This window comes from Microtus pennsylvanicus, chromosome X (genome assembly GCF_037038515.1).
Source record: "Microtus pennsylvanicus isolate mMicPen1 chromosome X, mMicPen1.hap1, whole genome shotgun sequence".
NCBI classification, from domain to species: domain Eukaryota; kingdom Metazoa; phylum Chordata; class Mammalia; order Rodentia; family Cricetidae; genus Microtus; species Microtus pennsylvanicus.
The window spans coordinates 49,525,757-49,547,867 of NC_134601.1; the positions used below are offsets into that span (position 1 = coordinate 49,525,757).

A 22,111-nucleotide genomic window follows, 5' to 3' on the forward strand; every position below is an offset into this window, starting at 1 on the left:
CTATTTGCTCTGCCCAAATGGTCCTTCAACTATGCTGCTCTTCTCTACTGGTCACTTCGCCCTTGGTTTACACACCGTCATATCTATTAATATCCCGCCTCTATATCTATGTGAAGTCCTCTCATGCCCTTTCTATTGCTTCCTTCTCACAACATGGAGAGTAATCGCTGATAGTGCTTTCAAGGGCCCTACCAGACCAAACAGTTCCTTAAGGGCATAGGTTTATGTGTCGGAAAACTGTATTTTAATCCCTAAAGCTTAGCACAAGGCTTAGTACAGAGAATGTTCTCATCAACCATTCGGGGAAATCAGAAACCAACCTGTTTCTTCGCCAAGTTTGAGGACCCAAGAACTAAACAAGACCCAGCTAAGTGAGAAGTATGTTCCCACCTAGGACTCCAGATCAATAGCTAGCAGACTACACCTGCATAATATACAAGATGGATATTAGGCCTGTGCTAATGGCAGGCCCTGACCAAAAGGCTGTTGATTGGGTAAAAAGCTGGTTTCCCCAGGGCTTCATTGTCCCACAATCTTTATGACTTTGCTTTTCTAAGCATATACAAGACAATAAAAGAATTGTGTATGTGTGTATGTGTGCATGCGTGTGGCGTGTGTTAATCCAGAGGTCCTACAGCAATAACCTTCAAAATCATCTAGAGATCTGTAAAAACACAGACGGTTGTGTCCCTGTTCTCAGGGATTATGGTACAATGTGCCTAGGATAGAGCCTCAAAGTTTGCATCAAGTGATGCTATGGTTGTCAGTTCCAGAGACCACACTCTGAATTCCACTTATCTAGAAGATACTTTGGGATTATGGAAAACAATTCATATTGTGTTGAAAATAGCACAAATGATAAATATATCCATCCTTCATTATCAGACAGCATCAATGTTGCTGAAATCAGTAATAGTACAGAAACAATAAGCTATTTATTACTTGTATGGTAAAGTTGTCTCTGGAACGATGTGGTAACTTAGTGGCATGTGTCTGTTTGTTCTTTTTGTAGGTGCGATTAGAGTGGCCAACCGACCTCACAGTCAATCCCATGGACAACTCATTGTATGTTCTGGATAACAACATCGTGCTGCAGATTTCTGAGAACAGGCGTGTGCGGATCATCGCAGGGCGTCCCATTCACTGCCAGGTGCCCGGCATCGATCATTTCTTGGTCAGCAAAGTAGCAATTCACTCCACTCTGGAGTCAGCCAGGGCCATCAGCGTCTCCCACAGCGGGTTGCTCTTCATCGCTGAAACAGACGAGAGGAAAGTGAACCGCATTCAGCAAGTGACCACCAATGGGGAGATCTCCATCATAGCCGGCGCCCCCACTGACTGCGACTGCAAAATTGATCCCAACTGTGACTGTTTTTCAGGTATGACCTTTTTAGCAATTCACCAGCTCCCCCTCTCTGTTTTCAAAAGCAAAACCACCGGCATCAGAAAAGCCTAAAGGAAAACAAAAAGGAATTCGTATAAACAATTGTGTGGGCTCGCGGAGAAAGCAATGTATTGGGAGTTAGCGCTGACAGCTGACTGAGTGACCCAGAAAAGCCATAAAACCTTTTCACAATTCATCTGCCTTACTTGTTACATAGAGATAAGTATATTTCTCCATCATGTCACCTTGCTGTTCTTGGGAAAAACAGACATAATAACTTTCCAGAGTCTCAAAAAAGTTAACATCATACAAATTTAAGATCGTGCCGTTATTTGTGCTTTAGAGAAAGGAAAATAGGTTGAAAAACGTATTTACTGATTTTATTAAGCCACTTGCCCAAAGTGACTGCCTTCCAGATGGAAAGCATGCTCTATTAGACGGTTGAAAGGACCCCAAGCAGACTGCTGTGAGCATGTACGGGCAAAATTAAATTCCCCAATTGCAAATTCTTATGGCATCAGTCGCCTGTGTTACTTGATGTTAAAAACTCTGAAATTCCATAAACAATGGTGCCCTTTTAGCTGAAATGGGAGAGGAAAAGACGAGCCTTTTCCACAAACATGGAATAGTTATTTCAGATAGCAAACAGAACTCTAAATGTCAACAGTTCTGTTCATGTCTGAGGAGTGGAAGTCCCTCCCCGCTACATGCAAACCTATTAAGCTACTCACCCAGGACTGAATAGCCCTCATAAGTTTTGTGTTTCCTTGAGAAGAATCCAGAATCAGTAAGTTGTTCAATATGACTTTGTTCAATATTTCCTGTATTTTCCTGGACAATGAGATTTATAGATGTTTTAGTAATTTATATATTTTATTCAAGGTGTATCTACTATTTATGTCAGTTACCAGCTTTGGTATTTGGAATGATTGTTATACTTACAGACTTAGCATATTTTGACAGTGGAACAAAGGAAATTAATAGAGGAAATGACTTCTAAGCATAGTAGGACCAGAAGATTCTAAAACAAATCCTGCAAATAGCAACAGGAAAGAAACTTACAAACTGGCAGGCAAATTTGCTGTGGCTCTCGCTATTTGCTGTGCCTTGCAATACAATAGGTTCTGAACAGCAGGATTTAGGAATTCACAGAATTGGTGTAACTGAGATAATTATATCTTACTGTTCATCTTTAGTGTTACTGACTCAAGAACTACAATCTTTTGAGTAAATGGGTTTCAAAATAATCAGGGGGCATGCAAAGAATGATGGTTCTCTGATTGTGTTTTTTTTTCTTAAAATGATTTTTGATGTGTGTTACTTTAAATCTCAGGTATGCTCACTCAAATTCTTTGGGTGCCAATTATTAAAATTGGGTCTTTTTTTTCCCCGTAGGTGATGGTGGATACGCCAAAGACGCAAAGATGAAAGCCCCTTCCTCCTTGGCAGTGTCACCTGATGGTACCCTCTATGTAGCAGACCTTGGCAATGTTCGAATTCGTACCATCAGCAGGAACCAAGCCCACCTGAATGATATGAACGTTTATGAGATTGCCTCGCCTGCTGACCAAGAACTCTACCAGTTCACTGTCAATGGAACCCACCTACATACCATGAACTTGATAACAAGGGACTATGTATATAACTTCACCTACAATGCTGACGGTGATCTGGGTGCCATCACTAGCAGCAATGGCAATTCAGTGCATATTCGCCGGGATGCAGGTGGCATGCCTCTATGGCTTGTGGTGCCTGGCGGGCAAGTCTACTGGCTTACCATAAGCAGCAACGGAGTCCTGAAAAGAGTGTCAGCTCAAGGCTACAATTTGGCCTTGATGACCTACCCAGGAAACACAGGACTTCTAGCAACAAAAAGTAATGAAAATGGATGGACCACTGTTTATGAGTAAGTTTCTAATTTCCAACCCCACTTTTGTTAGGTTGTTATTTGAGAGAGAATAACGGTAAGAACATAGTTTCATAATTGATGGCTGTTGCATACTATTTTCTCCTAACAATCACGGATAAAAAATAAAAAAGTAAGTAGTCAAGAAGAAAATTTTACCCAGCTCCTAGGGTGGGACCCATTTTGCCTAAGCAGTTTGTAGAGCATAATATTTAAGTATAGTGTGGCACTGCAGGAGACAGGAAAGAGGTATAAGTTCATACACATACACAAAAAAAAATCCACAGCATCCCTGGGAAGACAAGCTACAATTGTATCTAAATAACAAAACTAAAGGATGCTGCTAAAGCAGTAAAGAAGCGGTGTGATTTAACAAGTATTTACTGATCTCTGTGGGGTTTAATGGATGAATAAACAAGTCTGTGCCCAGCCCAACTCAGTATTCGTTGCTGTGGGAGATAACAGTGAAGCTGGAATGGAAGAAGTGGACCTTGAAAGGCAAATGTAAAATTCCGCGGAGCACATGCTGACTAGCAGCTCTGAGACCCTGACTGCTTCTGCGAAATGTGGAGCCACGGGCTTCAGTGCAACCCCAGGCTTCCTTGGTGCCCCTGCACAAGTGGAACCTAGCATGCAGTGGCAGTTACAGACTAGCTAATTCCCTTATAACTTCATTTCACTGGGAACTAACACAAAGTATGTCTGACAGCAAGCTACTAGGAATTACCATGGCATGGAAATAAAGACCATTGCCCTTACCTGGTTTCTGAGTCAATTGGCTCAGCAAGCCAGACTGGCAGCCCTCAGGAAGCACTTTCCCCACAAAGGAAGCTGCCCAGTTTCTAACAGTATACTGAGTGAGAATAATCCCTAGAGTCAGAACTCAGAACCTGGGATGACAGTCAACTTGAAGGCTTTAAACCATGAAGAAGTGGAGATACTAAGTTTGATGAGTTTCACATGTGACTATTCTTGTGCGGCTGTAGAAAAATATGAAGAGAATATGTCCAGGCCCACAAAAGCCTCCTGAGGAAAAGAACAAAGCAACTGTCCTTCAAATTTTGGAGCACTTCCCAAAGAAATGTCATTTATACAAAAGACCTGAACAGCTACTCCAGTTTCACTTGGAGAAATGTGCTCAGTAGTTTCTATTGCAGGACTTTTGGGTTTTTTGTTTAAGTTTTCTTATATCTTAATAAAAGCAACAAAAGCTGCTATTCTCTAAGGATCTACTTACTGCTAGATGTTATGTTAGGTAATTATTATACATCATTTTATTTGGCTTTCTTTGTAACAATGTAGAATAGGTTCTTCTAGCACTCCTATTTTATAGATAAATAACTAAGCCACAAATATAGTTAACTGGTCCTGATTCACCCAGCTATCCAGAACTCAAATGCCAATAATCTAAGTCAAAAAGTCTTACTTTAAAATAGTCTTCCTTTAGGAAAATTAATTTCTAATGAGACACTTTTAATGTCTTTTAAAACAAGTATCACTCCGGATCACAATGCAGTTAAAATTAGGCAAAAAAAAAAAAAAAAAATCTTGAAACCTGCCTGCTGAATTCAGTCCTCCCAAAATAAATAGTTGATGAGTTAACTAGTTTTTAAAACAACCAGGTAATCAATTTCCTTTTCATTTGTTTGATTAACATTTGTTGAGTATTTGCTGTGTACTACAAAATGTTTCAGGCATGCCTAATCTTTAACACACTGAGGCAGAATGGTGTCATCTACTAAGTTCACATAAGAACTATGGCATCAACTTAGAAAAAAAACAAAAAAATTCATAATGTTTTAAGTAAGTTCATGGTTTTGTATTGACCTTCACTCACAACTATCCTGAGGTGCATGCAGCCTGTAGGCCACAGGCTGGACGTGCCTGCTATGTGTGGCCTTATAACCAATAACAGAAAGATAAGTTCCATATATTCATGGAGCTTACATTGTACTGGAGAACAAGAAGTTGTATAGAATTTCAAATAGCAATGCTATATAAAGAAGTTATATATGTATACATATATATATGGTATATGATGTATTAATAATCTTGAGCTAGTAAGATGACTCAGCAGGTAACAGTGCTTGCCTCCAAGTATCATAACCTAAGTTTAATCCTAGGGACCCACATGTTGGAAGGAGAAAACTGACTCCCATAAGTTGTTCTATGACTTCCCCCTTTGTCCCATAGCACATTAAGATAGGAGAGAGAGAGAGAGAGAGAGAGAGAGAGAGAGAGAGAAAGAGAGAGAGAGAGAGAGAGAGAGAGTAGATTAGGTAGATAGATAGATAGATAGATAGATAGATAGATAGATAGATAGATAGAATTTATGAAAAACTGTACACATTTTGAAAATAAGCATGATCAATACCTAATGACAAAGTAGTGTAGTATTTGTGGGAAAGCTGGGTCAAAAACAATTTCAAAGTTTTTGGCCGAAGCAACAGAATATAGGGATTTCTATTCTTAGAAAGAAACATTATGCAAGAAGTATTGTAAGGTAAGAAACTAGAAATTCAATTTCTGACAATCAGTTAAACATTTAAATGGATGAGTCTGAAATTCAAAAGGAGCTAGAGATCTACATTTGGAGTCAACCAATGTTTAAAATGTATTTAAATCCATGAAACAGATGAGATCTCCAAAAAAGTGAGTAAAGACTAAGAAAAGAAAGCAACAGAATGATTCTGAAGACCTTCATAGTTCAGCTTAAGAAAGAATGGCGAAAGAGACTGGGAAAGGAGGGCCATTGAACTAGGGAAGCAGCATGTCCAGGAAGTCAATTGTCTTAGTCCAATCCATTTGTACTCTTCACCAAACTGCCTTAGATCAGGTTATTCATAAACAATAGGAATCCACTGTGAGTGTGTGTGCATATGTGTGTGCAAATGTGCTCACACAGTGGCATGCATGCCAGAGGACAACTGTAGAGCTGATACTCTCCTTCCACCTTTACAGGGATCCTACAGATCAAACTCAGGCCAGCAGGCCTGTGCAGCAAGTGCGTCTACTCACTAAGACACCTTGTCAGGAGGTATAAAGTCTAAAATCCAGGTGCCAGCAGAATCAGTGTGTAGCATGGGGTACCCTCTGCTTGCATGATGGTACCTCTTACTGTGTGTCTTCACATGGCAGAAGTAGGAAAGAAAAGAGGTAGACTCTTCCAATAACTCTTTTGTAAAATCACAAATATCATTATGGAGACAGAACCCTCATGACCTAATCATCTCCTAAAGACCTCTTGAAATTAGAGAGATAGCTCAATGGTTAAAATCACTGGCTGCCCATTCAGAGAACCTGAGCTCAATTCCCAACACTGCATGGCAACTCACAACCATCCTTAACTTCAGTTCCAAGGTATCTAGACATATCAGGCATGTAAGTAGTACACATCAATGTAGGATAAAAAACACATGTACACATAAACATTTAAAACATTACATACAATAAATGTGAAAAATAAAAGCCAAATTAAAATACTTCAATTTACAAGATTGGGGGAAGCACTCATGCTCCATCACTATGTAAATCAGGTGACTCAAAAAGGACAAAGGTGACAGTTCAATGGTAGATGACCTGCTTCACATACACATGACCCTGGGGGAAATGTCTGGCATCCCCAGAAAAAAATGAAAGTGATCAGATATTAATAAGTAAATTGGTACTGAGAATTGATTGTTCTATTTTGAATTGTGAAGATCATTATTTACCTGAAAGGGGGAAGATTCTGAAACACAGTGAAGGACTCAAGCCTTAATACAAGAGATTGAAGAAAGACTGGATAGATGCATAAATGTTCATGACACCACGGTTGGTAATAACCAAGAAATGTTCATCAAGTGATGTGCATAATGCAATCTACAGATATCATGAAGTAATACTCAAAGTAGAAATGAAGTTTTGATAAATGCTAAAACATGGATCAACCTTACAGCATTAAGTGAAAGATACCAAACACAAGAGGGAAAGTATCACATGGTTACATTTACAGAAAATTCCCAAAGGAGGAAAATCTATATAGATATAACATAGATTAGCAGTCATCCAGAGCTGATAAAAGGGATGACCTTGGGATATGAATATGAATATAGGGCTTGTTTGGAGAACAGTAGGAATGTGCTAGAAGTGGTGGCAATGGTTATATAACATGACCAGTGTACTGGAAATATTAGAAGCTTGTACCCTTTAAAATGCTAAATTTTGTGGTTTGTGAATTCTCTCTAGATAACAATAAAAAGGAAATAGGAGAAAGACTGGATACAGTGGATAAAAAGTTACTTTGAGGACCTTTGCTATAAGGAGTAGAGAAATTAGAACACATGGTGGGGATGAGGGATGAAGTCAAAAGAAGGAATTTTTGTTGTTGTTCATTTTTGCTTGATTTGGGTTTGGGTTTGGGTTGGAAGCATGATCTCACTATGTAGCCTTGGCTAACCTGAAACTCTATGTAGACTAGGCTAGCCTCAAACTTACAGAAGATTTTAGTGAAATATATTTGCTCGCTAATATAAAATGCTCAGCATTGAGAAAAAAAATTTTGATGCCCATTAGAGAGGAGAGTGCTACTGAAAGATCAGTTTGTGTGCCAGATTTCTGCTCTTGGCACCTTGAAGCAGGGGCAATATGATAAGCAGTATCCCCCAAACCTGCAAACCTGTCACCAAGATTCAGCCCACAATCAGTATAGGGAAAGCCACTAACATCATTGTAGCATAACCAGTATCGAGACTCTAAGGAGTAGGAAACACAAGCATCCACAGGGGAGTAATCTTGAAATGTTAAGGCCACAAAGAAAAATTAGAAGTCATTTTATGAATGAGGGAACAGAGTCCCAGAGCAAGGAAATAACCTGCCCATTCAGATCTAGAGTTAGACTTATTCTCTCTGTTCTACCACTGCCGCACTGTGTTCCGTAAAATTGTGGACATTTGAGATCACAAGAATGACAATGCAGAATATGGAGATCTAGAGGAGGAATGAATATGAGAACACCATTAGATAACGAAGAAGGCTATTCTTTCCCCCACATTCTTAACTCCAGCAATATATACATATATATATATATATATATATATGTATATATATATGCTGAAATGATCACAAACAAATTAGATGTGTTGAGAGAATATACCTCTTCCTTTTGAAGCTATCTGTTCTCAGGCTGAACAGCAGTCCCTAACAAACTACAGCCCCTATCCTATCTTGCCTGGCCGTGTAAGAATACATGGCTTTCTGTCCCTGATAACGGGCTTAAATTGCCTACCTTCTGCATGTGTCTTGTTTCACTTATATTCCCCTTACTTTAGCTCAGGCCTGATATCCGCACAAAATGTCCTTGTCCTCCTGAAGTTGGGGAACACACCATTGAACCTACTGTCTCAATTAGGGTCAGAACAGTGCTAAGCATAGAAGAAACTGAAAGGATTTTTTAAAACTTAAATGTTTTCCTAAAGTGAGAGAGTGGTTTCTTTGGCTAAAGGGAACAAATGGTCTTCCAAGTTAAAAACAGAAATTCTGTTGTGGGATAGGAAACAAAGTTTGGCAGGATGGCTATTTGATGTGTAGAGAGACCCATGAGAGTAATCTGTTCAGCTTTCGATTATCTGCAGCTATTGAGAGGAAAAATGACATGAATGACCCCGAGCAGTGGGTAATGCGAACAGGACTGAAAAGAGCCTCTTGTGCAGTAGTACTGCAGGGGCTTTTATTCTACGATGGGATATTGTTTAAATAGTTCATTGGTTTTCATAATTCTGTTTGATTTGGACCAAGATCAAAATTACACACCCCAAGTATTAGTACTTGAAGCCTCACTGCCCATAAGCATCCTGAGTGTCAGGGGGCAGGAGTGAGAAGCTGACCACGGAGAAATAGCTAACAAGGAGGTGACTGTCAACACAAGAGTACTGGAACAATGAGGAATGCATTCTGCCCTGACAAGCTAATGGGCCCCTAATTATAATGACCCTGCCAGTGGATATCCAAGGGAAAGGCTTTGTACTTCACATAATGAGCTCACCCTCAGAACTGAAATCATAACCAGGATGCTTTTGCTTATTGTTCTGGTATTTTCCTGGCCAAAAAAAATCTTCTGCTACATTAAATGGGAAAGGTGCCAGGCTAAGGCCAGAGCATCAGTTGTGTCTGCTGTCAGGTTAGGCCAAGTTAACAGCTCCTCAGTCCCTTTGCCCTTTGTAGGAAGTCCTTTCACTTGTGAGGACCTCTGTATTTCCATGCGTTATTGATCTTTCAGTCCTCTGCATTCTATCTTTCTAGACTCTTGTTAGTGTGTTTCTACACACAAAAAGTCACTTACTGACAAGGGAGAAAAGCTTTCTTGTTTCTCGATAGAGTATTTCTTTAAATGCTGAGTTTTCTCAAGGGTGACTAATGAGGGATCTCCCTTCCTCCAAGATTAGATTAGAATGGGGCCAGGTATATAAACCATGTCTCCATGCAGAAAGTTTTATATGATAGTCACTCCTTCAAACATTTGAAATGGAGCTGGAGAGATGGCTCCTCCATTGACAATTAAGGCTTATAGCCAAACATATGAAAAATTCTAGTGTCTTATAGAACCATGGGACAGAAAAGAAACTAAGGTGTTATAGGTGCAGCCCTTGCCTTCAAGTAGATAAATGACTACAACTTAGGAAAAAAAGAAAATAGGAGGTGAGGATGTAGTTCAATTGGTAGAGTGCTTATTTAAGGCATATAAGGCCAGGGGTTCTGTCTACGGCCCCCATCAAACCATCATCTCAGTCACCTAAAAGGTTCTAATCCATCCTTAAATACATGAGACTCTCTCTCAAAAACAAAAGTAAAATCACCACACATGTAAACAAGAATATGATAATATGGATTGTCCCTTCAGGTACAAAAGATAGACTCAACATCTTTGTTCAAATACCTCTCTTTGTACCAAGCTTAGCTATGGTTCAACAATCAAACAAGCAGAATTATGGTGATGCTGTAGAGAAGCCAAATAAAGACTGGGAGCACACAGAGGCAAGAAAAAGTTTTCAGAGGCTGACAAGGAGTTTAGCTGCATTTTCACAGGACATCTATGTAAACTGTGTTAGTCTTCCTATTCTAGTTTGCTTTCTGTTGCTGAGCTAAAACACCAAATAAAAGAAACCTCGGGAGGGAAGGGTTTGTTTTATCTGCAAAGTTATAGTCCAGCATTGAGAGAAATCAGGAGAGGAACTCAAAGCAAGAACCCAGAGACAGGAACTAAAGCAGATACCATGCTGCTTACTGGCCTGTTCCCCATGCCTTACTCTGCCTGCTTTCTTATAGTATCTAGGCCCACCTACCCAGGGATGGTACCATTCATAATGAGCTAACCTCTCCCACATCAAGCATCAATCAAGAAAATGTACCACAGGCTTGCCCACAGGTCAATCTGATGGAAGAATTTTTCCAATTGAGGTTCCTCTTCCCAGATAACTTGAGCTTGTGTCAAGCTGACAAAAGTAACTATCACACCTCTCAACACTACTGTAGATGATCCTGTCTTCTCTCTAACCCCACTGATGCTCATATCCAGCCCTTCTTTCCAGTTTCACTGGCAAAATCCAATTACCTCTCGTCTGGTAAAGCAGATGTCGTGGGAATCCTCCTACTCTTGGCCAGACTGATAATGCAGAGATGACTGAGAGGCCAAAAGATGCGAGCTTATAGTCGAGTGAGGGAAACAAGTCCCAGGGACAAGTGATCATGAAACATTTGATGAAAACAAAAGCTCACCGTCTTCCCTGACAGGAACTGAGACAAGAGCCTCCTTATAGTTCCTACTGGTCCCAGTCTCCCCATCCACGACTCATTGTCATCATAACATTGATCAGACCACCCTATCCCACCCCAAAAAAAAATATCTTTCCATGTCTCTATATTTCTTAGTAACTTCAGATTTACCCCAGAGCCTGGCGTACCTCCCCCCACACTGCTCAGGCCCAAGCTCGATTCTCCAGCCTTCTCTCCCACTTCCTTCCTAAAGAAATCTTGTGCTCCAATGTCATTTTTCCAATGTATATCTCACATACGTCTGTGCTGGTCTCCACAGTCCTGACCTATTTGAAATGGCTTCTTTCCCTCCCCAGGCTCTGTACACCTTCCAGGACAAAAGCGCCACCACACCATGATCTTACCTTCCTCCCACTCTTAAACTCAGATCAGGAAGAACTGACCACTACCTTTGTTGAGCTTCTATGGTTCTGTTTTTACAAATGCACTGGCGGGATCCTGGGACCAGAATGATTTTTGTGCATGTTTTACCTGCCCTAGTAGAGACTGAGGGTTTTGCTCGATGTGATTTCCCCAGGACCTAGCACATGACTCTATTAGCTGAATGAAAGTCAAATGGGAGCAGAAGAGCATTGGGGACTTGGAAGGGCATCATAAAAAGCAAAGTACTATTGCTGATGATAAAGATGGGGCCCACTATTTCTAAAGAATGCTTATTAGATTGGTCAGTTCTGACCTGAGGTAGTAAAAAGGTCTGACTCATTTGTCCTTCCTTTTAAAAATATAAATAATGAATCACACATTTATTAATCTGAGTATTTCATTGTAAGCAAAGGTAGGGAAGCTTCTAGCTTCTATTCAGTGCAGTTTAGATCTGGTTTAAATGCTCCTCAGGGGAAAGATCACACTATCTTTTATGAGAAAAGATTAGACCAAATATATTTTTAATAATGTATAAATATAACTTCCCTCAACTAAAATATATTCCTCTCAAGGATAATGAATTCTAGGGCCTGAAGAGATGGCTCAGTGGTTAAGAGCACTGACTGATCTTCTAGAGGATCCAGGTTCAATTTCCAGCAAATATACTCTCAAAACTGCCTGTTACTCTAGTTCCAGGGAATCTGATACCATCTTCTGGCCTCCACAGGCACAACTGGTACACAGACATACATACTGAGGAAACACCCATGCACATAAAATTTAAATTTAAAAAAAGCATTACTTCCCTTTACATGCTACACCAGAACACACACATGTGCACCTGAGCACACACACATGCAAGTGCTAGTACCTACAGCCTATCACAGTGCTCAACTAAAGGGTTAAGTGTTCAATACTAGCGTATGCCCTCACTGTGAGAACACTGAAAAATCAGTCTAGGAGTGAATCATTTGATGTCAACTCTCCTCTCACTTCTAATGACCAGGAAGGCAATACTCATTGCCTAATGGCACAATTCCCTTGGCAGAAGTCTTGTGCCTGATTTAAATGAGCTCTCTATACTGCCTGGAGAAAGGAGGGTCTTGTTCTCATGTTGTGGCCTAGGGGAATCAGTTGAAGCATATTGGCTTGTACTCTCTGCACCAAAGGATGCAAGCTCCAAAGGGGGAAAAAACACAACATGAGAGATTTTGATTAAACTTGTTTCTTTGACATTCAGCCTGGACAGATGCATTCACTGGTGATGGGAGTTGGGGGGGGGGGGGGGGGACTCAAGCAAGCCCTGGGAAATCAAAGACTCTCTTTCTTTCTTGTCCACTTTGAGCAATCTTTCCAAACTTGAGGGAATTACCCACTGATGTTTACATCTGCCTGTAGCTCTTCCTTTGGTAATGACCCCGCAGAAGAGACGTGGGCCTCTTACGTTTTGATCCAGAGCCATATAAATGATTGAGCACATGAGAGACACTACACTACAAATGCTACCAAATGTAACTGCTCTGACTGGGAGGAGCAGACTGTGGCTGTGGAAGCGTGCTGGGGGCTGGTGTCCTTTGTTTTGATGGAGCTACATACAAATGCACACTTTGAAATAAGAATTCCAGTCCAGCCACAGAAAGGAAATGAGGCACAATTGCTTTCTAGCTACTCAGAGACTAGACAAGCCTGTGGAAAAATGTTACTTTATTCCCTAAAACATTGTCTTCCTTGTACAAAAAGGACCAAACAGCCGCCTCCAAACTAAATTTGTCTGGGTAATTGTAGTCTTATCCAGAACTAGCTCCTCTTTCCCAATGTACTTCTGTAGCCCTGGAAGCAGTGACAGGAACAGAGTATGGAAGACTGTGCTTATGATGTTGAGAAGAAACATTAAAATGCATCTTGGTCAAAAGCATGTGACTTCGTTTTAAAAGTATTAAGTAGATTGGTTAGCAAACCAAATTTATCTCCAAGTCTTTGCTGTCGTTTCCCAGAACTTTGGACTCGGGCATCTATGTGCACAGATGGCTCTCAATTGCATCCGAACTTGTCTTTCTCCCACAAATGGACACAGAGCTCAGATGTAGAGCTCTTGCTGCAGGTCCAGCTCCAAGCAGAGCACATAAAATATAACAAAGGTCTGGGTGACTGTGGAGGGAGAAACGTAGTTGCCCACAAAGTGAGAAGAAAGGTGACAACCTTTACCTACAACATCTCAGGACCGATTTCCTGCAAAAGTAAAGAACAATGGCACTGACCAAGATCTGAGGCAAGCGCCTAGAATCCAGGAATGGGAAAATAATGAGGCAGTTGCTCATGCTAACTGGGGACCAGAAAGGAACTGCTGTATAGCTCAAACTGCTGGACCAGCACACTCTCTACTGAGGAAAGTTTGCAACAGCTGGCTCTGTCTGCGAGTTAGAAACTTCTCTTATGGGGAGTAGCAGGTTGATTCCTTTTGATGATAAAAGCTGGACATTGTTTTCTTCCTCTGGAAGGACCACCTGGCAGACAGAGGTTGGGACTGCACCTACTCTTATCCCTATACCTAACCCTACCCCTATCCGCAACCCTACCTAGCATAGCCTTTCTATGCTGCTTTCTGACCCAAAGCCTGCTGCTTACACGTGCAGAGCCCAGAGCAGGCTATGAGTAAACAGGCTAGGCAAAGGAAAGATTTGGCCATTAACCCCGGGCACAAATAGCAGCTCTGTTTGGCCTTGACAATGAGTCCTTTGCTGATAGTAACAGCACACCAAGCTTGCTTGTTTTAGTGAAGTCCATTTTAAAGGAGGGGGGTGACCCAATTAAGCAACATAACAGAGTGTCTGTGATGTCAAAGGACCAGTTTGATTGATTCTCTGCATACACGCAACTGTTTGCACTGATAATCTATGTGTGCACATAGACTTAACATGTGCATCGGAAATGGAAGGTGACAGGGCATTCTGTATGCCTCAAATGCAGCTCTATCCTCTGAAACACGGCCAAGCCAAAAGTTGGTCTAGATTTTCAGATTTCAGCAGCTACCGAAGTCCCTTACAGTCTTGTAGATTCACCCTGAACTACTAGGCCCATTTCGCAGAATTGTTAGAGGAGAGTGAGGAAGAGTCAGACTCACCACCGTAGCTTTGCCGCCTTCTGTTCACTCAGGGTAAAATAAAATATAATTGTTTAACATTTCAAAAGCAAATAAAAGTGCTTAAATATTTTGCAATTTGCAACTTGAAAAGAAAGCAGTAATGGGTTTCCAAGTGCGTGTCTTTACTTTGAATGAACTGTTTAGTTTTCATGGTTCCATTGGCAATAAAAGACCAGCTCCGCATCAAAAGCCTTCAGGGAGGCAGTTTCCATTTGGAGGACAGTGAGATTGCCAATAATTTTTATTTTTTTTTAAAAAAAAGTAAACGCACTAGACTATATTTCCAGATATGGGTTATTGCCTATTATCCCAGGTAATTATTATTTTGTGTGTGTATCTTCTTCATATAGGCAAATTACAAAATATTTATTCACTATACTCTAGAAAGAATTGAAGTGATTCGAAGATCAGGGGCCTCCAGAATATTTTAATGAACATGTTTCCATTATCCTGTGTGCTTGTTCATTTTGTTGGAAGAATGATTCATTCATTTCAAAATTGGCAACTTAAACAGCAGCAAATTCTAATTTCCCCTTCACAATGCGGAGTCAGTTTGTTGGGCTTCTTGGGCTTTGAGGGCCCTTTTGTGGCTTTCTTTCCTTTGACAATAGCACCCTCTGCCGGCTTCTATAATTCATCGCCAGTAATGGAATCGACCCAAATTGCAGAGGCCTCCCTGCAACATTGCACCCAGCAGGACATGATTCATAAATCAGTTTTCCATCCTGGTGATTCATTACCAGATATATTTTTTTCTGTAAAACAGCCCAGCTCAAGGAAGTCATCAGGAATTCAGAAACTTCAAAAATTATCTTCTTTTGATTAATCATCTCTTTGACCTTTTTCTTCTTATTGAGCAAGGTTAATGATATTTGTTGTCACTAAAAGTTAAACTGTATTAGCTTCCAATTGATTTTTAGTTTGCAAGGACCAGTCATCATTGCCAAGAGGCTTCAGAGTTGATATCTGTTATGTTCCTCAGGTATGACACCGAGGGACATCTGACCAATGCAACGTTTCCTACTGGAGAGGTCAGCAGCTTCCACAGTGACCTGGAAAAGCTGACAAAAGTGGAGTTAGACACTTCCAACCGCGAAAATGTCCTCATGTCAACCAACCTGACAGCAACTAGTACTATATACATTTTGAAACAAGGTAAGTGGTTTTCCCAATTTCACCTGCTTTTGTCGCCAACCAAATCTGGGCTCTCTCTTATTAGGGAACTGAATTCCCTCTCTGATTGAGAAGATGGGTTCTTCCTCCCATTTTCCAGTGGAAACAGACAAATTCGGGCTTTTTATAAGTTCACGTCTCTACTTTGGGCCACAATCTCTGTGGGAGTAATGAGGTTACATCCTGCCAAGTCTGATCTCCCATCAAGTCATTTCCCAACAGCCAGGCATTTGTAAAGTTCTTTTAGGGTTTCCTAGGTTGGAGGACAATAATAGAGTCTCTGCCCCATCTGAGCTTAGCATTCTAGATCAGATCTGACACGGATGAGTAAAAGGGCAAATTAGGCAGTGCAAGGAAGAAAACAAGTGGTATTAAAAGCACACTCTACACAGAGAGGAAAATATAAAGAATTGAAGAAAAAATATTATTTTGAAAGAATGTGTTAGGGGCTATAGGGGAGGGAGACAAAGAAAAGACTTTCATGGCCTTGTAATTAGAACTCACTCTGTTGCTAGGCTGGGGGGCACTTCACTCCAAAAGAAACAACACCAACTTCTCTTTTGTGAGCTAAAGGTGGCTATGATGCCATCCCCGTGTGGCAAGATGCTAAGCTGAATTTCCTGCTCTTCTCATTCTAGCTCCCAGCATACCAAACTAAGAGAGCAAATACAACAAGTCAGAGAGGGAGTCTGGGAGGGAATGCTTTTCAAAGGAAACAGACAACAAAACAGAAGCGACCAGCCTACAGAGTTGAGACAGCAGTCTTTCATCCTGCTCACAAGATATACCCCAGCTGTGAAAATAGCAAGACCCGAATTGGGAGAGAATGTATTCAACTGTCCGAGTAGCGGTCTAGCCCAGAGTGCAGTTAGGCCCCCAGTGCCCCATCTGCTCAGCCCTTCCCAAGTGTATCTTCTGAAGCTAAACTTCTCTTCTCTTCCTGCTGCTTCCCCTCCTCCTCCTTCAACTTGACACCTCCTCCCGCCCCCCTCCCCTCTCCCTCATTTGCTCCTCTGTCTACAGAAAATACTCAGAGTACCTATCGTGTGAGTCCAGATGGTTCTCTTCGTGTCACCTTTGCCAGTGGGATGGAGATCAGCCTCAGCTCAGAGCCCCACATTCTGGCAGGGGCTGTCAACCCCACTCTGGGCAAATGCAACATTTCCTTACCTGGAGAGCACAATGCAAACCTCATTGAGTGGAGGCAGAGAAAGGAGCAAAACAAAGGCAACGTTTCAGCTTTTGAGAGAAGACTGAGGGTAAGGCCAAGGGCAAGTTCGTGGGTTCCCTCAGAAAGTGAAGAGCCTCCCGAAACTGAAGTCTCACTTCCTCAAAGCTTTTCTGGGTGACTGGCTAGCTTATATGATATACTAATTCAAGAGAGAGTGCTAATGGCTGATAATGGTCCAGTATCCTTAAATGTGCATCCTAATAGCAGATTTCTTTGTCATTAGCCAGCTAAAGTGCTCTAATAGTAGCAATTTCAGGCACCAAAAAAGTCTGGCTGGAGAAATATGGTAAGTCAAGAAGCCCTTCGGTACCCATCGCAGCCTGCCCTGGAGATGCTCATTAGAATCCTCAAGTTAAGCCAGATTTCCAATTTTGGGGTAGAGAGAGAGAAGGATGTGAGACATAAGGCACAACTTAGACATAAGCAAGATGGGAGGGCAAAGTCCATGAATTATTTCGCTGTCATAAATACTTCACTAGAGCCATAGGAGCAAAGAACTGGAAGTGCGACTGAGCTGGAGGACTCAGACAATCTTGTCTGAGGGAACTGAAAGCTTTGGGGGTTTTCCAGTCTTTACCAAACACACAGTTCCTTAACAGTAAAACCAAGACCTGCCAGGAAGCATAGAAAGGCTGCAAACACCATAGCAGCCTCTCTGCATGTCCTTTCTTGAACGTTAACCAATGTTACAATGACGTGACCAGATTTCCAAAGACAGTAGCCTTCAGTGTCAGCATCAGGACAACTGCCAATCGGCAGGAAGTATTCGTTATTGAGGTCAAGCCTCAAAGCAACCGAATCCCACCCAGGGTACAGAGAACACCTGCATTCTCTTCAGTCACTGTAAAAGAACTCTGGCACATTGAACGCCACCAACCATCGAGCTGCAGAGTGAAGCAGGGAAACCAACCAGTCCTGCTTGGTGTAGGAAAAAAATCTACACGTGTGCTTGCTTTTTAATCAGCTCTGCTGAAGGCACATAGAAACAGTCTTTAGCAGTTTGGGGTTTTGTTGTTGTTGTTTTTTGTCTTTTTAATAATAGCTACTGAAGCTATTTAGATGAACAAGTCAATTTGTATGTTTCAATTCTATTGATCAGCCTGTAATAGAACATTTGCCAGCTAAGCCACTGAATTGATAAGTGAATCCAGTCTAAATACTCAAAGTTCTAGATCTGTATAAAAGTCAGCATTTATGTCTGAGTTATTCAAAAAATGGGGCAATCAGATGACTTGCCTTGATACCCAGGGTTTTTTTCTTTTTAATTTTTTTATTTTAAATTTTGTTTCCATTTTACAGACTAACCGTAGTTCCCCCTCCCTCCCCTCCTCCAGTTGCTCCCACCTCTCGCCAACCCATCCCCCATCCACTCCATGAAAGGGTAAGGCCTCCTGTGGGGAGTCAGCAAAGCCAGGCATATAAGCTGAGGCAGAACCAAGCCACTCCCCCCTGCATCAAGGCTGAGCCAGGCATCCCACCATAGGGAATGGGGTTCAAAAATTCAACTCGTGTATCAGGATAGATCCTGGTCCAACAGACCAAGCTACACAACTATCCCACATGCAGAGGGCCTAGTTTGGTCCCAGGCAGGCTCCCTAGCTGTTGGTCTAGAGTTCCTGAGCTCCCAGGAGCTCAGTTCCCCCTTGCTCATATAATCCCTCCTCCCTCTCTGTAATTGGACTCCCAGAGCTTAGCCTGGTGCTTGGCTGTGGAACTTTACATCTGCTTCCATCAACTGGATGAACGTTCTGTGATGACAGTTAGGAAATCATTTACACAATGGAGTACTACGCAGCTGTAAAAAAACAATGACATCATGAAATTTGAAGGCAAATAAATGGAACTAGAAAAAAATTCATCCTGAGTAAGGTAACCCAGACCCAGAAAGACAAACACAGTATGTACTCATCCATAAGTGGATACTAGATGTAAAGCAAAGGATAACCAGACTATAACCCACAGCTCCAGAAAAGCTAGGTAACAAGGAGGACCCTAAGAGAGGCACATGGATTGCCCTGGGAAGAAGAAATAGACGAGATCTCCTGAGTAAACTGGGGTTGTGAGGAGGGGGTAGTGGCAAAGAGAAGGGAATAGGGGAGGGGAATAGAAGGGAACTGGGTGGTTGAGTTGAGGGAGGGACAGAGTGGGAGAGCAATGAAAGATATCTTGATAGAGGGAACAATTATGGGATTAGGGAGAAACTTGGCGCTAGGGAAATTCCCAGGAATCCACAAGGCTGAGCCCAACTAAGCCTCCTAACCGTAGTGGAGAGTGTGCCTGAACTGGTCATCTCCTGTAATCAGATTGGTGGATAGTCAATTTGATGACTTGTTTAAAAATGTTGTTTAATTGCAGCAGCAGTGGCAATGATAGTGGTGGTTTGGTGTTTTTGCATTTGTTTTTGAGACAGGATCCCTTCCTGTATCCCAGGCAGGGCTTCAAACTCATGATTCCCCTACCTCAACCTGAGTACTGCAATTAAAGGCATGGGCTACCCACCAGCTTATTTTTATGATGTAAAATGAAAATGTAGTGCTATAATAAGGTAAGAATTCTCTACAAATGGCTTACCGTAATAATGATTGATCATAGAAAAATTGAGCTTTTAGTTCCTCTCCCAACTTATGGGCTCTATAAAATATTATGAACCAAATCAGAGAAAGTGTAATTTTGGGATTTTTTTTTATTCTTTAGGATAACCCATTCTCTACTATGTGACCTTGGGATTTTCTAAGATGACCCACTCTTGGTTCTCTCCACCACATTCAGATAATAGAAAGAAAATATCAACTGTAATTTATACCTTATACCCCAATATTTTCTTACTTTTGAAAAGCTAATATTATAAAACACTTAAGGTTCAGTAAATGCTAATCATAAACTGAGCCACATTCTATCCTGTGGTAGAGTTAAATGGATTTGAAGACTGAATTGGGAGTCCAACAAATTCCAGGCCTTTTTCCCTATGTAACTTCTAATGTACTCCCTGAGGTCTTGGAAATGAAGGATTGGGCCCTTATTGGCTAGGTGATGTGACTGTGCAGGTCCCTAGAAATCTAATAACAGTCTTTTACATAGATTTAGTGCCTCGCAGTTAACAAAATGCTTTCACAGCCAGAATTTCATTTGACCACCACAGCCATCAATTGTAGTTATTCCCAATTTACAGATAAAGACACCAAGGCCCAGAGAGGTCAAGTGATTTGCCCAAAGTCAAATAGCTATTAAGGCTCAGATCTAGAGTTAAAACGCAGGTCTTCCCCTGGTATGGCACTATTTCCACTGCATCATGCCATGCTGCCTTGTTCCTTAAAATAATTAATCTATAAATCATCGCCCCACTCAGTCCAGCCACCTTGGCAGAGCCTGACTCCTCATTTCAATGCTGACAAAAGGAGACAAATAATCGACTCTAATGTACTGGCAAGTGTGGGTGGTTCAGGACAACTGGCTGGCCTCCAGGCAAAGAGAGCATGAAGGAGACAAAAAGAGGAGAAAAGCTGTTTATCTGGTTAATCCTGCCCTCCCCATTCATAGGACTTGCTGTGATGCTTCCTTGGTTTGCCCAAGTCAGACATGAAATGGAATGCCTAGTAGGATGAAAGCCATCCCAAAAGACAGGTGTAGAAGCAAACATTCTTTGCCCACTGATATTCTTCTATTTTGTTTTGTTTTCTGAGACAGGGTTTCTCAGTAGCTATGGAGCCAGTCCTGGAACTCCTCTATAGAACAGGCTGACCTCGAACTCACAGAGATCCGCCTGCCTCTGTCTCCCGAGTGCTAGGATTAAAGGCATGCACCACCAGTGCCCGGCACCCACTGATATTTAGTTCAGCGATAGTAACCCTTCACTTCTGATAGGTTTGCAAGGGGCCAGCTGATGACAATGTCCTCTTTTTCTAACTAAATATGTAGTGACCCACTTGTAAGTATACCTGTAAAGAACAGGGGTCCCTGGTGCTCTCAGGTACCAGAATGTCACAACTGAATGATTTGTTTCTCCAGCCGAAGCTGCTGCTCCAGAACATGAACAGGTAGGATTACAAGAGAGGTGGAGATTGCAGTTCACAAAGTCACAGGACATAGAAACGCTTGCCATACTGTGAGCAATGGCACACCTCTGAAAAGTCACTCGCATAATTTGTAAATGTGCTTGGGTAGCAGCTCATAAAACACTAATTGCGCAGGCACGAAGTGACAGCTTCATTTAAAGGTCCATTTGGTAAAATGATGGACATCACATGTTCCAAACCCTACCCATCATAGTCCCAGACTTTCTAGCTGGAAAGAAAATCAGGAGAAGCACACCCTTTTTAAAAGATGAAAACAAGAATTCTTTTCCTCCAATGATCAGTGGGGATTTTTTTTTTCATGCACACAAAGTCAAGGTGAGGGAAGCAAAGTGTTGGGAAACATGATATCATGTGCAGCCTGCTCAGGCCAGGGATCTGTTAGCACTGCCGTCCTTCACGGCTACCACTAAGGGAAATAAATCACATTAATATCCTGAAATTTCCTGTATTTAAAAAAAGTCTATTTCCCCAAACGTGAGTTGTGTCTGAATCATCTTCCCCATAAAGTGCTTTTGCATCCAACCCATGTATCTTCTCATCTGCTGTATCAATCTGTCCCCAGAAATACATTTCCCTGGACAATAGAGGAATTAGAGGCCAGATAACAATGGAGCCAATTGCCAACGAATTGAACAATCACCAAAGCAAACTGCTTTAGGAGCGACAACCAGATTGCACGTAGCTGTGTCTGTGAATAACCATGTCATATGAGACTTCTCCCAGCACTGGATCCGAGAGTTCTTTATAAGATTTCATAGAGTGAGCAGCAAAGTCCTGGAACTACAGCCTCCTTTATTTTCTTTCTTTATTTTCTGGAAACAGGATTTAAAACCAAACTTATAAAATCCAATAGAATGATTATATATTGACAAGCAAAATGAAGCAAAGCCTAACACCCTCTCAGGAGATGTTTCCTCTGTTTAAAGATAACTGAAAAGGGCAGATGGTGTGTGTGTGTGTGTGTGTGTGTGTGTGTGTGTGTGTGTGTGTGTGGTGTGTATTGTGCATGTGTGTGTGTATGTGGAGATGA

The 22,111-nt window shown here is 41.5% G+C and overlaps 1 protein-coding gene across 1 annotated transcript in view; it reads left to right on the forward strand.

Moving 5' to 3' along the window:
* The window catches only part of Tenm1 (teneurin transmembrane protein 1), a 784,432-nt gene that overhangs the window by 739,110 nt on the left and 23,211 nt on the right, over positions 1-22,111 (forward strand). Inside the window, exons 26-29 of the mRNA XM_075956580.1 lie at positions 1,013-1,379; positions 2,780-3,290; positions 15,587-15,759; positions 16,801-17,036. Coding sequence (XP_075812695.1) covers positions 1,013-1,379; positions 2,780-3,290; positions 15,587-15,759; positions 16,801-17,036 — 1,287 coding nt within the window. The remainder of the gene's footprint in view (positions 1-1,012; positions 1,380-2,779; positions 3,291-15,586; positions 15,760-16,800; positions 17,037-22,111) is intronic.